Below are 15,749 nucleotides of genomic sequence, written 5' to 3' on the forward strand. Positions count from 1 at the left end.
GCAGTTGGAATGTAAGAACTATGTATGCCACAGGTAAAACTGCAGAAGCTGAGAGGGAAATGGACAGATACAACATAGAAATATTGGCCTAAAAGTCAGATGGCTAGACAGTGGAAAGCTTACACTTCAAAATGGTAAAGTCTTAATATACTCAGGCAGAAAAGATAGATTACATTAGGCAGGAGTTGGAATGATGCTGTCAAACCAAACAAAAAAGGCACTGATTGAATGGAAGCCAATCACTGAGAGATTAATGTATGCCAGATTTTATACAACAACCATCAAAATAAGTATCATCACTGTATATGCACCGACCAACGATGCTACAGATGAAACAAAAGAAATCCTCATAGAACAGCTAGATAGAGTCATAGCAGGAACACCTAAACATGACATTCTCTTAGTAATGGGATACTTGAATGCAAAGGTTGAAATGAACAATGAAGGTCATGAGAACATCATGGGAGGCATGGAATAGGGAGAAGAAACGAAAATGGAGAAAACCTCCTTGATATTTGTCAAAGGAACAACTTAGTTATTACTGGCACAATCTTTCCACATAAAGACAAACATAAGATAACATGGATATCACCAAACAAGAAAACAGAAAATCAAATAGACCATATCCTGGTTACTAGACAACACAGAACATCAATACTGGACACAAGAGCAATGAGAGGAGCAGACATTGGCAGCGATCACGAACTTCTCAAATGCAAATTAAGAATCAAACTTAAAAAACATAAAATAGTAATGGATACTACAAGGAAGAGATTTGATACCACCAAACTGCAACGTCCAGAAGTAAGTAAAACATTTTCAATTGAGCTTAAGAACAGGTTCCAACTATTAGATGAACTAGAGGACATAGAAACATTCTGGGAAGGAGTAACAAAATGCTAACAAGAAACAGCAACTAACACCCTAGGTTTCAAAGAGCGTGGGCATAAGCCCTGGATCTCCAATGAGTCATGGAAACTTGTAGACGAGAGAAGACAACTAAAGGAAAGAACTAACAACAGTAGATCCGAAAGAGTAAAGAACAGTTTAAATGCCAAGTATAGCGACAAAGACAAGGAGGTAAAGACAAGTATGAGAAATGACAAAAGGCAATGGACAGACAACTTAATTGAAGAAGCAGAAAAAGCAGCAAGCAATGGTATGATGAAAACAGTATATGAGGTTACTAGAACAATTTGCAATGAAAAACAGAAACCACCTCAAGTCATCAAAGACAAGTCTGGAAATTTATTATCAAACCATGAGGAAAAACTTAAAAGACGGAAAGAACACTTTCAAGAAGTCTTGAATAGACCTGAACCAGAAATAGCATTTTACATCAATTTAAACTATGAAATTGAAGAAAGAGAGATAGATACTGGTCCAATCAGAAAAGAGGAAATTACAAAAGCCTTGAAAAGATTAAAGAATGGGAAGTCAGGAGGCATAGATGGCATAACAGCGGAAATACTAAAAGCAGATACAATAACAACCACTAAGTATTTGCTAAAGCTCTACAATATAATATGGGTTGGAAACGAAATACCAAAGGAGTGGAGTAAAGGTCTAATTGTTAAAATTGTAAAGAAAGGAGACCGGACATGTTGCAATAACTACAGAGGCATAACACTACTCTCCGTGCCAAGTAAGGTATTCACTAAGATAATCATCCAAAGAATACAAGAATGAATAGATGAAGAGTTAAGACAAGAGCAAGCTGGCTTCAGAAGGGGGAAAAGCACTACTGAACAACTATTTGCTTTAAGAAACATCATAAAACAATGTTCTGAATGGAATGCTCCTTTATACATCAACTTTGTAGACTTTGAAAAGGCGTTTGATTCCATACACAGGGAAAGCTTATGGTCCATCTTAAAAGCTTATCGCATCCCAGACAAACTCATCACAGTAATAAAACTCTTTTACGATTCATTTGAGTGTGCAGTCAAAGATGAAGGTATACAATCAGAATGGTTCAAAGTAAAAACAGGAGTAAAACAAGGATGCATGATGTCTGGCTTCTTATTACTGTTAGCCATTGACTATGTCATGAAGCAAACAATAAAAGACCATGCAACAGGAATAAGATGGAAATTTACCACCAAACTAGAGGACCTTGATTTTGCGGATGACCTAGCACTACTATCTTCCAAATTCCAACATATACAGTTAAAACAAGTAAACTTCAAGAAAATGCCAGCAAAATAGGATTAAAGATAAACGCATCCAAAACAAAAGCAATGCGGATGAACACCACGAATAACAACCCAGTGAAGTTAAATGAGAAAGACCTAGAGGATGTCGATACCTTTACTTACATAGGAGGAGTAGTTACAACAAAAGGTGGCTGTGACAATGATATGGACAACAGGTTCAAGAAAGCTAAAGGCCATTTCAGCAGGTTAAGACAAATATGGAGATCATCGGTACTGTCATTTAAAACAAAGGTCAGATTATTTAACAGCTTAGTCATATCAGTCCTACTGTATGGATGTGAAACCTGGAAAACAACTGAACAAGACAAGAAGAAATTAAACCCCTTTCAAAATAGATGTCTGAGACAGATATTGAAAATAAGATGGCCCAATACAATTTCAAATGAAAACCTACACATAAGAGCTGGAACAAAGAAGCTAAGCGATGATGTAATAGAACGGCGTTGGAGATGGATTGGCCATGTACTTAGGATGGATGCCAACAGTATATGTTCAGTTGCACTGACATGGAAACCAGAGGGAAAAAGGAAAGTTGGACGTCCCAAAACCACCTGGAGACGGACTGTAGAGACAGAACGAACATCACTTGGATGGAACAGCTGGACTTCAGCAAGAACAGTAGCTAAAGACCGTGTGAGATGGAAACAATGTATCAGGGCCTTAGAGGATTGGTGAAGGTGAGGTGAGAAAAATCGAATTATAACAGAAGAGTGTCCACCATGCACTTGCACAGCACTATAATTAATATAGTGCAATAGAATGATATACAAATGAATAAAAAATATATATACATGGAACTGTAATTTACAAATATTAAAATAATGTATAACAAAAAAAAACCTAGAGTTTACTGATTTGTATGACTACTACGATGAGGTTGAATTTATCATCTTCGCACGGACTTGTCTCAGAAAAATATATATCTGTACTTAAACGTCACTTTCAGGTAAAGAGATGCGATTTCTGAGACAAGAGCTTGTGACCGTCCACAAGAACTTGCGGTCATCCGATGTTCAGTACTTCAGTACTTTGATTCATATCTTTAACATAAAGATGTTCTCAAAAAGTAATAAACATAACAAGGGTTTTATATTTTTTACAAATGTGTTATTATCCTTATTTTATCTTGATTCATTTTGAGAACTCAAATCGTATCAATGACATACTGCAATGTGAAAAATGGGAGTTAGCTGGCAATTGTTTCATGGTGCTTTAAACGGATGAACAAGAGGGTTCCGAAATTTCAACAATACAAAACATGACAAGTGAACTTCTTAATTTATAATCAGTAGCGGGAAAATTACAGAAGAATTTAAGTTTACCCTTTCGTGTTAAAGTCTTTCACTGTTTTCTTTTCGTTATATAGGTGATTTTTTTTACAGAATTTTGACTAAACATGTTACGTCGATTTCAAGGCGAACAAGATTGCATCAAATCAAAATTGTTTGAGGATACTTTGGATTGAATCATATGAACTTCATGCCTCGCTAGCTTTTAATAGAAAAAAAGCGTCTCGCTTTAACAGTAGCCGAGAAAAGGGGGACCGATATATCTAAAAATGGCAATATTTAACGGAAACTATCAAAACATAAATTTTAGAATGATAACATTTAGATCCAATAGAATATATTTGTATGAAATTTTATATTTTTTAGAATAATGATGTACGCGCAGCATATCCCTTTCATGAACATTGTGTATTTAGCTATATGTATAGGCCCAAGACCACAATTAATGACCCCGCTTTTCGTTGTCCAAACGAATATAGTTCCTTTTAATTAGAGTGTATTTTCCCTTAATTTTTTTTCTTTCCCTTCCTCACTCATTTCTTAGATTTTTTTGGTGGAAATGAAAGAAGAGAGGTGAAATAAATTTTTGGATGTTGTATTTTAACTGATTTTGATTTGGAATGAGTGATTAGGCAAAGTGCAAAAAGTAATATTTACAGTTTTCGGAACATCTCTTGACTTGTCAATAGGGGTGTGGTTGTGTATTGGCTAAAATTGTAAAAGTGATTGGTTCAATCTTTTTGAATTTTGGATATATATTTGGACTAGGACTATACATTACACACAAAAAAAATTGGACAAAAGTGCATTGTGCAATTTTTTTAATGATGCAAAAGGTTATAAAGAACTGATAGAGGAATTAATTGTGACTGGCCTATAGAACCATTCGCGTTCATAACTAAACGCATCGAAACTTACCGTTTATACCGTATATACCGCTATAATATTCATTGAGTTAATGACTCTCCGTTCGGAAAATAAGTTGATGTTTCTAATTTATTCGAATATCGTTGAAATATTGAACAAAAAGATAAATTCATATCAACAACTGTGGGATAATGTATTGATTATAAAATTAATGTACTTTGTTGGTAAACGTGAAATTTATTTGTACGAGCTTTAGAAACAGGACGAAAAGCGAGGCTTTTCGAGTTTTTCTCCTGTTTAGCAGCGAGAACTAATACATTTTATATTTCTGACAATGTACATATATTGTATACAATTTACACCTGGTATTTGAGCATAAGTTGTTTTAATCTTAACCATTGTCTCTGATTTTTACAATTATTGAAACGCGGACTCGAAGAAAACCCCAAAATGAACTATTACCCAGAAAGAAATATCCATATTACCGATTGATCAATATAAAAGCGGGTAGCAGGAAATTTATTTGTACATGTACAAACAAAGCAAAAAAAATGTTGTTTACCTGTTATTTGTATACAATAACTAGCTAATTGCAGGATAAAAGCGAATTACTTAACTTTAATCATTTTTTTAGAACTGGTGGAAAAATTAAATGGGGTAAAAATATAAATAGATTAGCTGACTATGCGGTATGGTTTTTTTTGTTAAAGGCCATAAGGGGATCTATTGTTATTTATTTCTTTGTCATGTGGTCTCTCGTGGAGAATTGTCTAATTCGCATTCATACCACATCTTTTTTTATAGATAGTCAGTTTTTTTCTGAAATTCAAAGGGAAAATTATGTTATGATGACCATTTTAGCAACGAAACTATTTATTTATTCTTATAGACAACAAAAGAAACGATATGCACATCACTAATAAAAAAAAATAGAAGACAAATTTTCTAGAATATGTATTTTTGTATCGTTACTTCAGGCTGGCTCATATAAATAAATCATTTCACCTCTTCAACCAAAATAGACAATATGTGCACTTTATTATATAAATAAACATGGACGCATATACTAGATCAGTCATTTGTTTATGTCAGAATGGATTATACAAAAAAATGCCCACATCAGTTGGTAAGTCTTGAACTGTTGTTCAGTTGTTGTCGTTTGTTGATGTGGTTCATAAGGGTTTCTCGTTTATCTTTTTTTATATAGATTATACTGTTGGTTGTATTGTTTAAATGGTTTCACACTAGTGCTTGATATGCCCATTACAGCTTGCTGTTCAATGTAAGCCAAGGCTCCATGTTGAAAGTCCAACTGTGACCTATAGTGGTTTACTTTTACAAATTGTTACTTGGATGGAGAGTTGTCTCATTGGCTCTCATACCACATTTTCTTATATATATTTCTTTGATAAGATTTTGTTTTCTCATCTGTGTTTTTTAAACATTACTTGTATAGGCGCGAGGGTTTTTTTAAAACAAAAAACGTATATGCGGTCCTTGTTGTCCTGCATACAATGTTTTCCCTTTGCTCAAGAAAGAATGTATTTGTTTTAGTACATTTATTTCGTCTAGTTTGATTGGCAGTTGAGTATGTAACATAAGAGGTTGACTGTAGTGTATAATTGTTTTAAGCAATCTATTTCAAGACAAACTTCCTTCAAAACATTAATAAAAATAAACATTTGAAACATACCTATGTCAGTCGACTTTGTTATTACTCTTGTGGTGATTTTATTTGTTGGTGTTGTAATTTGCACCGAATCGTCTGTTACCTCTGTTTGATAAAGAGTAAAAAAGATCCTATTATTTTAGTGCATACATCCAATTTTTTATGGAAATATTCTTTATAAAGCACAAAGGTGTCAGTATTCACCTCTGAAACTTACAAAACCTTTGAATAGACTTATTAAGAAGGGATATAATTACGATACTGTTGTCAAGTCAATAAAGATTGCATATTTTGGCGTTAATATTGAGTCCCTGATAAGGTCTTTGCATCGGAACTAAACACATTTATTCTAAAAACAGTTGTTGGCATGACACGGGTTATGTTCTTCTCATATATGTTATGATGGTATGATACTAAACCCCTAACGGGAAGGATTGTGCCTGATGTTCATATGATGAAATCATAATCTCACAGTCAGTTTAATTGAAGTCTGGAGCTGGCATGTCAGTTAACTGCTAGTAGTCTGTTGTTATTTATGTATTATTGTCATTTTGTTTATTTTCTTTGGTTACATCTTCTGACATCAGACTCGGACTTCTCTTGAACTGAATTTTAATGTGCGTATTGTTATACGTTTACTTTTCTACATTGGTTAGAGGTATAGGGGGAGGGTTGAGATCTCACAAACATGTTTAACCCCGCCGCATTTTTGCGCCTGTCCCAAGTCAGGAGCCTCTGGCCTTTGTTAGTCTTGTATTATTTTAATTTTAGTTTCTTGTATACAATTTGGAAATTAGTATGGCGTTCATTATCACTGGACTAGTATATATTTGTTCAGGGGCCAGCTGAAGGACGCCTCCGGGTGCGGGAATTTCTCGCTACATTGAAGACCTGTTGGTGACCCTCTGCTGTTGTTTTTTATTTGGTCGGGTTGTTGTCTCTTTGACACATTCCCCATTTCCATTCTCAATTTTATATCATATGTTTAACGATAATTATATATTTAAGGGTTATGACCCTGGGTAATGAGTAAAGCTCAAAGTGAATGTTCTATAAAAGTTCATTTTCGTTGTAAAAGTCCATTTGTTTCTATCGATAAGTTCATATTCACATTGTCCTCTGTGTTTATAAAGTAATTTCGTATCAAATTCAAAACTTTTTAGTTTGTGACCCGATTTTGATTTAGTTAACACGTTGTATGATTAGTGAATGTTAAATAATTCGTAATGAAATTTATGATCGTCAATAAAGGCAATAGTAAAATACCACTATTCGATAATATTTAATAATTAAATTCCGACCATCTATGTTATCGTTATGTCTGCACAATAACAGCTAAGTTTATACTACGAATGTGGCTGTGTTAGCGAAACTGATTTTTTTGCAATAACGATGATATACTAAGCTTGAGTGAGCTGATATGGTATGATTGCCACTAAAAAAACTATTAATAGTATCCACAAGAGCTGGTATGAAAATGAAGTGGATATAAGATTTTATACTCCACCCTACGGCCTTAAAAAAATAGAAACACGGCTTATGTTTGCTACAGAAGGCTCCGACCTAAAAACATATAAAAAATTTCAAACAAGAAAACTCACAACCTAATTTATAACAAAACAATTTACCAATCAGAAGTATAACAGATTAAGACTACTTACTACCATATGTATAAATGCTTAATGTTAGGTTCCTCGCGGACAAACGTCAAAGAAGAATAATATAGGCCTAGTGGCTGGGTACTCATCAAAGAGTCCATTTTTGTTAGAACGCAAGGGGCATGTTGAGTCTTTATTTGAATCATAATTGTTAAAAGAGTTGGAAGGTCATATCAAATTAGTTAACGTTCATTAAATAAATTTCACCCAAACACAGCTGATATATGCTTAGGAATAAAACACATTAGTGCCTCTAATAATTTCCAAAGTTAATCAAATCAATGATTTTTCATGTTAGCACTAAAATGCTGACCAAAGGACTATAAATACTCTCAGGTACGAAAGTCCAACAGTAGATAATAATATTTCTATTTTAGTTCATCATACTGAATAGATATGTTCATTCATATTAGTTTAACTTTGTTAAAAGAAGAAATGAGTGGGAAAGGAATTGAAATTCAAACTTAGATAAGAATGAATGTAGATGAAGGTAATACGAATAAAAACACGACACTATAAGATAAGGCATTAAAATTGTCAATTGATATTGTGTCATAAATCTCTTGATGAATCGGTGTATAATACGTGTTTCAATAAACAAGTAGGACAGTGATTCTATATGAATCTGTTAGTATTGAAAATATTGCTTCTTATGCTACCTTTGATGAACGTAACAATGAAAAGTTTAGATTTGCAATAGTCAATAAAAGAACATGTGTTACATCGGGATTCAGGATACAATTAACTTTTATATACTAGTATTTATAACCGTAGCAACAACATACTAAGTTGACTCAATATGATTAATTGTTGTCTACTTTGTATTTTCATAAACATATGTCATGTTTTCGAATAACGTCGAATGTTCTACCCCTTTGCATAGATTACCTTAGCTATAATTCGGTTATACTGTTGGTTGTATTGTTTAAATGGTTTCACACTAGTGCTTGATATGCCCATTACAGCTTGCTGTTCAATGTAAGCCAAGGCTCCATTTTGAAAGTCCAACTGTGACCTATAGTGGTTTACTTTTACAAATTGTTACTTGGATGGAGAGTTGTCTCATTGGCTCTCATACCACATTTTCTTATATATATTTCTTTGATAAGATTTTGTTTTCTCATCTGTGTTTTTTAAACATTACTTGTATAGGCGCGAGGGTTTTTTTAAAACAAAAAAAGTATACGCGGTCCTTGTTGTCCTGCATACAATGTTTTCCCTTTGCTTAAGAAAGAATGTATTTGTTTTAGTACATTTTTTTCGTCTAGTTTGATTGGCAGTTGAGTATGTAACATAAGAGATTGACCGTCGTGTATAATTGTTTTAAGCAATCTATTTCAAGACAAACGTCCTTCAAAACATTAATAAAAATAAACATTTGAAACATACCTATGTCAGTCGACTTTGTTATTACTCTTGTGGTGATTTTATTTGTTGGTGTTGTAATTTGCACCGAATCGTCTGTTACCTCTGTTTGATAAAGAGTAAAAAAGATCCTATTATTTTAGTGCATACATCCAATTTTTTATGGAAATATTCTTTATAAAGCACAAAGGTGTCAGTATTCACCTCAGAAACTTACAAAACCTTTGAATAGACTTATTAAGAAGGGATATAATTACGATACTGTTGTCAAGTCATTAAAGATTGCATATGTTGGCGTTAATATTGAGTCCCTGATAAGGTCTTTGCATCGGAACTAAACACATTTATTCTAAAAACAGTTGTTGGCATGACACGGGTTATGTTCTTCTCATATATGTTATGATGGTATGATACTAAGCCCCTAACGGGAAGGATTGTGCCTGATGTTCATATGATGAAATCATAATCTCACAGTCAGTTTAATTGAAGTCTGGAGCTGGCATGTCAGTTAACTGCTAGTAGTCTGTTGTTATTTATGTATTATTGTCATTTTGTTTATTTTCTTTGGTTACATCTTCTGACATCAGACTCGGACTTATCTTGAACTGAATTTTAATGTGCGTATTGTTATACGTTTACTTTTCTACATTGGTTAGAGGTATAGGGGGAGGGTTGAGATCTCACAAACATGTTTAACCCCGCCGCATTTTTGCGCCTGTCCCAAGTCAATAAAAGAACATGTGTTACATCGGGATTCAGGATACAATTAACTTTTATATACTAGTATTTATAACCGTAGCAACAACATACTAAGTTGACTCAATATGATTAATTGTTGTCTACTTTGTATTTTCATAAACATATGTCATGTTTTCGAATAACGTCGAATGTTCTACCCCTTTGCATAGATTACCTTAGCTATAATTCGGTTCTCAATGCTCTTCTACCTTTTTGTTTCTGTGGCCTTTACACTTTTTCGTTTTATTCAGGTGTCACTGATGAGCGCTCTATATAAAACATTAATTGCTTGAGACGTACAAAATTATAAGCCTAGTATCGTTGATGATTTTGTTTACCACCACTGATTGTATCTAGTCAAGTAGTCGAACCGTCTTTGTTGGCATGAGAGAGCATAAATATGATCAGATTATAAATCAACTATTTACAAAGATTTGCATTTGACGACTAAGGATTATCTACTCCAAGGAATAGATTAACTTACCTTTTTTTTTAAACCATTCAGTATTTTCGAACTTCATTGCTCTTTATATATAATTAACTTCGCACTTGGTTTGACTGTATAATTTTTATGATTTCGAGCGTCACTGGTAAATCGTTTGTAGCGCAACTTAAATTGTAAAACAAAACAGCAGTACATGAAGGTATCAATTTTCATATCCTGTTGGCAAATAAAAGTAAAAAAAGTATACCAACCTGTTTGCCATCTGCTTTCCGAGTACGTTGTTGAAAAGTCTGTAAGTTTATCATAATTATCCTCAACCGCAACTTCATTCAGTTTGTAAAAGAAAGGTAATGTTACAATTTTAGCTTGAACATTTATTTAAGCGTTATGTATATATAATTAATTGGTATGTAGCTTTTACAAACTAATAAGTAAGGCTTCATTAGACGCGAGCAGCCATCTTGTTAAAATGGCATGATGTAAAGGAAATGTTTTGCAGTTTATTGTACATCTCTTTTAAATATATATTAGGTTTGAACGTATTTTTCAATTTAGACTTGTTTATATTTTCGTTTGGGCTTGTATAATATTTTCCCTCTGGTTTATATGATCCGTTCATCCTATATTGACTCTTTAAATTCAAGGGTCTATCTGAAATTGAGGGTAAATTATATGGCCTTCCAAAATGAAAAATACTTCTGAAATAAGTAATTACAATAAGTCGGTGTTCAAATACACTAATTTTAAATGTTGTTTTTTTTTTGCGGTAGTAGTTTTGTTTTCGTTTTCAAAACCTAAAAGACTCATCAAGGATGGGTCTTTTACGATAAATGGATTGATGCAACTGATGGTGGAAATGTCCTGCCCGAAGCTATAACCAGTCAAGTAATCAGCACTCCTGGGTTGACTGGGCATATCATTGAAATGGTTATCTTTACTAATTAACACTTTATCAATCTTTCATTTATTTTTTTTTGGAAAAACGTCGAATGTTTTTCCCCTTTGAATAGATCACCTTAGCTATATTTCGGTTTTCAATGTTCTCCTCCTTTTTTTTGGGGTTTGGCCTTTACACTTTTTTTCATTCGAGTGTCACTGATGAGCAGTCTATGTAAAACATTAAGTGCGTAAGGCGTACAAAATTATAAGCCTAGTATCGTTGATGATTTTGTTTACCACCACTGATTATATCTAGTCAAGTAGTCGACACTTCTTTGTTGACATGAGAGAGTACAAATATGATCAGTTTATAAATCAACAGTTTACAGAGATTTTAATATGAAGACTGAGGGTTTTCTACTCCGAGTAAAAGATTAATTACTTTTGAAGTGTCAAAAATCTGTTGGAAGTACTTGATAAATTGCATGCATATATTGGTGATTTTGAATCTGTTCAAAGTTTTGTTTAGTCTACCCTATATACTACTTTGACTCATATTCTTATTGAGTAAAACATTCACACACCTAATTAAATAAACTCATCATAGATACCAGGATTGAAATTTTATATTTACGCAAGACGCGCGTTTCATCTACAAAAGACTCATCAGTTACGCTTGAGTCAAAACATGTTAAAAAGGCCAAATAAAGTAAAAGGTTGAAGAGCATTGAGGACCAAACATTCCTTAGAGTTTTGCAAAATACAGCTAAGGTAAACTATATCTGAGATAGAAAATCCTTAGTATTTCAAACATTTCAAGTTTTGTTAACAGCCAATTTATAAGTATGAACATATCAATGATAACTCAAGTCATCACAGAAGTGCTGACTACTGAGCTGATGATACCCTCTGGGAAATAAATTTCCACCAGCAGTGGCATCGACTTAGTGGTTGTAAATAAACTCATCATAGATACCAGGATTGCAATTTTATATTTACCCCAGACGCGCGTTTCGTCTACAAAAGACACATCAGTGACGCTCGAATCAAAAAATGTTAAAAAGTCCAAATAAAGTACAAGGTTAAAGAGCAATGAGGACCAACAATTCCTGAATGTTTTGCCCAATACAGCTAAGGTAATCTATTCCTGAGATAGAAAATCCTTAGTATTTCAAAAATTTCAAGTTTTGTTAACAGTTAATTTATAAGTATGAACATATCAATGATAACTCAAGTCAACACAGAAGTGCTGACTACTGGGCTAGTGATACCCTCGGGGAAATGAATCTCCACCAGCATTTGAAAAGTCAGAATGCGAATACATTATGTTCAAACTCTTTTTGGTCATTTTTAGTATCAACAAACAAAAGAACTATGTAAATTCGACATGCTTTGATACTATATCTGCCCTTGAATTTTCTAGATAACATTTTTGTTCACTTTCGAGATTCCATATTTCTTCAAGTTATTTGAATTTCAATGGAGACTAACTGTGCACCACTTATTGCAGACCTGTTTTTGTATTGTTATCAGCTACAATTTATCACTAAAATCAGCAAATACCCATCAAAACAAAATCTGAAACTCAAAGTTAACAATATTTCTAGATATTTGGATGATTGATTGGCTCTCAATAATGACGACTTCAGTAGGTATACTAAAGAAATGTATCCATTTGAACCTACTTTAAATAACGCTAATACTATATATATATATATAGCTAACAATGACAACTGCCCTTTCCTCGATCTTGATATCTATATCATTAACAGAAAGCTTAATACTAAAATTTATGATAAAAGAGATGATTTCTCATTTCCTATCGTTAATTATCCATTTTTTATGGTGACGTTCCCTTGTAATCATCTTATGTGTTTATATATCTCAACTTGTGCGATTTGATTCGCTCGTGTATGTAACAACGTATTTGACTTTAGCGAGAGACATTTATGTATATTATATGCTATTTTGGCTTTAATATTGATTCAATTATTATGTCTTTGTATAGGAATAAAACACATTTATTCTAAAACCAGTTGTTGGCATGACACGGGTTATGTTCTTCTCATATATTTTATGATGATATAATACTAAACCCCTAACAGGAGGGATTGTGCCTGATATTCATATTATGAAGACATAATCTTTCCATCAGTTTGATTAAGATCTGGAGCTGGCATGTAAGTAACTGCTAGTAGTCTTTTGTTATTTATATATTATTGTCATTTTTTTTTTTTTTCTTTAGTTACTTGTTCTGACATAAAACTCGGACTTCTCTTAAACTGAAATTTACTGTGAGTATTGTTATGCATTTGTTTTTTTCGCATTGGCTAGAGGTATAGGGGAGGGTTAAGATCTCCAAAAAGATGTTTAACCCCGCCCCATATTTGTGCCTGTCAGGAGCCTATGGTCTTTTTTTAGTCTTGTATGATTTTTAAATTTAGTTTATTGTGTATAATTCGGAGTTTATTATGGCGTCAATTATCACTGAACTAGTATACATACTTGTTTATGGGTCAGTTGAAGGACGGCTCCGGTTGCAGGAATGTCTCACTGCATTGAAAACCCATTGGTTGCGCTCGGCATTTTTCTGCTCTATGGTCGGGTTGTTTTCTCTTTGACACATTCCCCATTTCTATTCTCAATTTTACCTTACCCTTTTTTTGTAAAACCATTCAGTACTTTTTAACTTTAAAGCTCTTTTACTATGTACTTGGTTTGACTGTATAGCTTTTATGATTTGAGCGTCACTGGTGTTGTTCGTAGACGAAAAGCGCGTCTGGCTTACACTATTATTAGCCTAGCTATAAAGTATAAATAGACGAGTTACGTTAACCATAAAATTTTATTTTTATTGCACTCAACTAGCATACGGCTAAATCACATACGATTTGAAAGCACAACATCTGTACTATCTTTTTTGCCCGATCGTCAACAATTCGTATGGTGCAGTTTCCGTAAAATCACAACGAAAGGTCAAGGACAGACCACTTCTAATTTTACAAGATATCAGCATTTTTGCATATTCCGCCTTCTGAATATAAATATTTTGTATGGACATGTGGAATTCTGTAAGAACAGATGTTAATAGTAAATTATCAAAAGCGCTTTGGAATATTAATGTCGGATTTGTTTATAGATAGCGTCGTTTTCCAGAAATTCCTTTGAAAATGACAAAATGGATGAAAACTAAAATTTTTGTCTGTGATTCAACTGCTATTCACAATAAAACCAAATAACATTCTTTATTTAGTGCTAATGATGTTTTTAACATAATTCGTTTACCGCAAATTCGCTTTATGTTAATTAAACTGCTAGTTATACAAACCATCCAGTTGCCCCAAAAAAAACGCCATCTGCAAAAACATAGCCTGTTCACTGTTTGTTGTTATAACAATTTGAATGTAGTCAATTTTAGGTTAAAAAACTCAAATCTGAAAAGTGCAAAAATGTTAAAGGACAGAATGTACAGGTCATTCTTGCTTTTAGGGGAAAGTTTTGAAGCGAAACTTTGATATTTCAATATTTTAATATCTATATGTTTCCTTGGTTGCTTATACTGCATCTTGCATTGACTGAGAAATTGAAAGTTATAATAAGCTATCCCTGAAATGTTCTTTGTGCCTGGTCCAGGTATTTTATCTTATCAAACTACGTAATGCTTGTTAATAAATTTAGACTTTATCAATTATATTTACTCACATTTATATTTAAGATGGAAATTCTATCAATTCACAATAACAATACATACACTCCTTGAATAGTTTACATATACATGTAATTTCATTGTAATATAAAGATGATTGATGAATTATTGGTGTTTGACGCAATGTTCGGTCAGCACTTTTTGCTACTAACGTATTTAGCGCCGATCAGTTCTTATTGGTTTAGGCCCACAAAGTGCCAAAGGAACTATCGACCATCGGCAAGATGACTGGCAATCCCAATGTTTTTTGTCATCTAATCTTAAATTATATCTATAGATATTTATTGTGCACTGAACCCTCTGTTGTTGACTTGACAGCGACTTTTGGGTGATTTTCTCACTTGATTTTCACCTTTTTTTCATTCAGGTTTATAAAGGTACGAATATCACACAACAGTTATAAGTCATATATAAGTCGTTTAACTGCATCTGGGCCCATGTTGTCAGACGTCGTCTCATATAAGTTCATGAAAAACACGTACAAAATGTTATGGATAAGAGTTAAAACATAGTTAAAACAATCTGACTAAAATTCAGATCTTTCACAACTCCCCTCCTCATTTATCGTATGATAAAAACGAAATCACAGATCAACATTTTAATAAGATTGGGGTTAACTTTATGAGATAGCTTGAACGCAGGTAAAGTCTGTTAAATTTTAAGGGACTACTATTTTTAAATCTATTTGAATATGTCTATTATGAAACAAAGCCGTTTACATATTGCCTTGATATGTGCATTTTGAACCTCCTTAATTTTACCAAGCAATGATGAAGATATTGCATATTACAATTTCTTTTGTTTTCCAATCATTTGATGTATTTCAGCTTTTGCTTTTTGAAAAGAGACTTTCCGTTTTGGATTTTCACCCCAAATTCCGTAATTTTTTGTTGTTTTGCCTTTTTTATATTTTGCAT

At 33.1% G+C, this 15,749-nt stretch overlaps 1 protein-coding gene across 1 annotated transcript in view; it reads right to left on the reverse strand.

Moving 5' to 3' along the window:
* The window catches only part of LOC139495836 (cell adhesion molecule Dscam1-like), a 140,423-nt gene that overhangs the window by 48,147 nt on the left and 76,527 nt on the right, over positions 1–15,749 (reverse strand). Inside the window, exons 11-13 of the mRNA XM_071284222.1 lie at positions 10,499–10,570; positions 9,089–9,169; positions 6,066–6,146 (exon numbers count right to left, since the gene is read on the reverse strand). Of these exons, the coding sequence (XP_071140323.1) occupies positions 6,066–6,146; positions 9,089–9,169; positions 10,499–10,570 (234 nt within the window). The remainder of the gene's footprint in view (positions 1–6,065; positions 6,147–9,088; positions 9,170–10,498; positions 10,571–15,749) is intronic.

Source organism: Mytilus edulis, chromosome 11 (genome assembly GCF_963676685.1).
Source record: "Mytilus edulis chromosome 11, xbMytEdul2.2, whole genome shotgun sequence".
Taxonomy (NCBI): domain Eukaryota; kingdom Metazoa; phylum Mollusca; class Bivalvia; order Mytilida; family Mytilidae; genus Mytilus; species Mytilus edulis.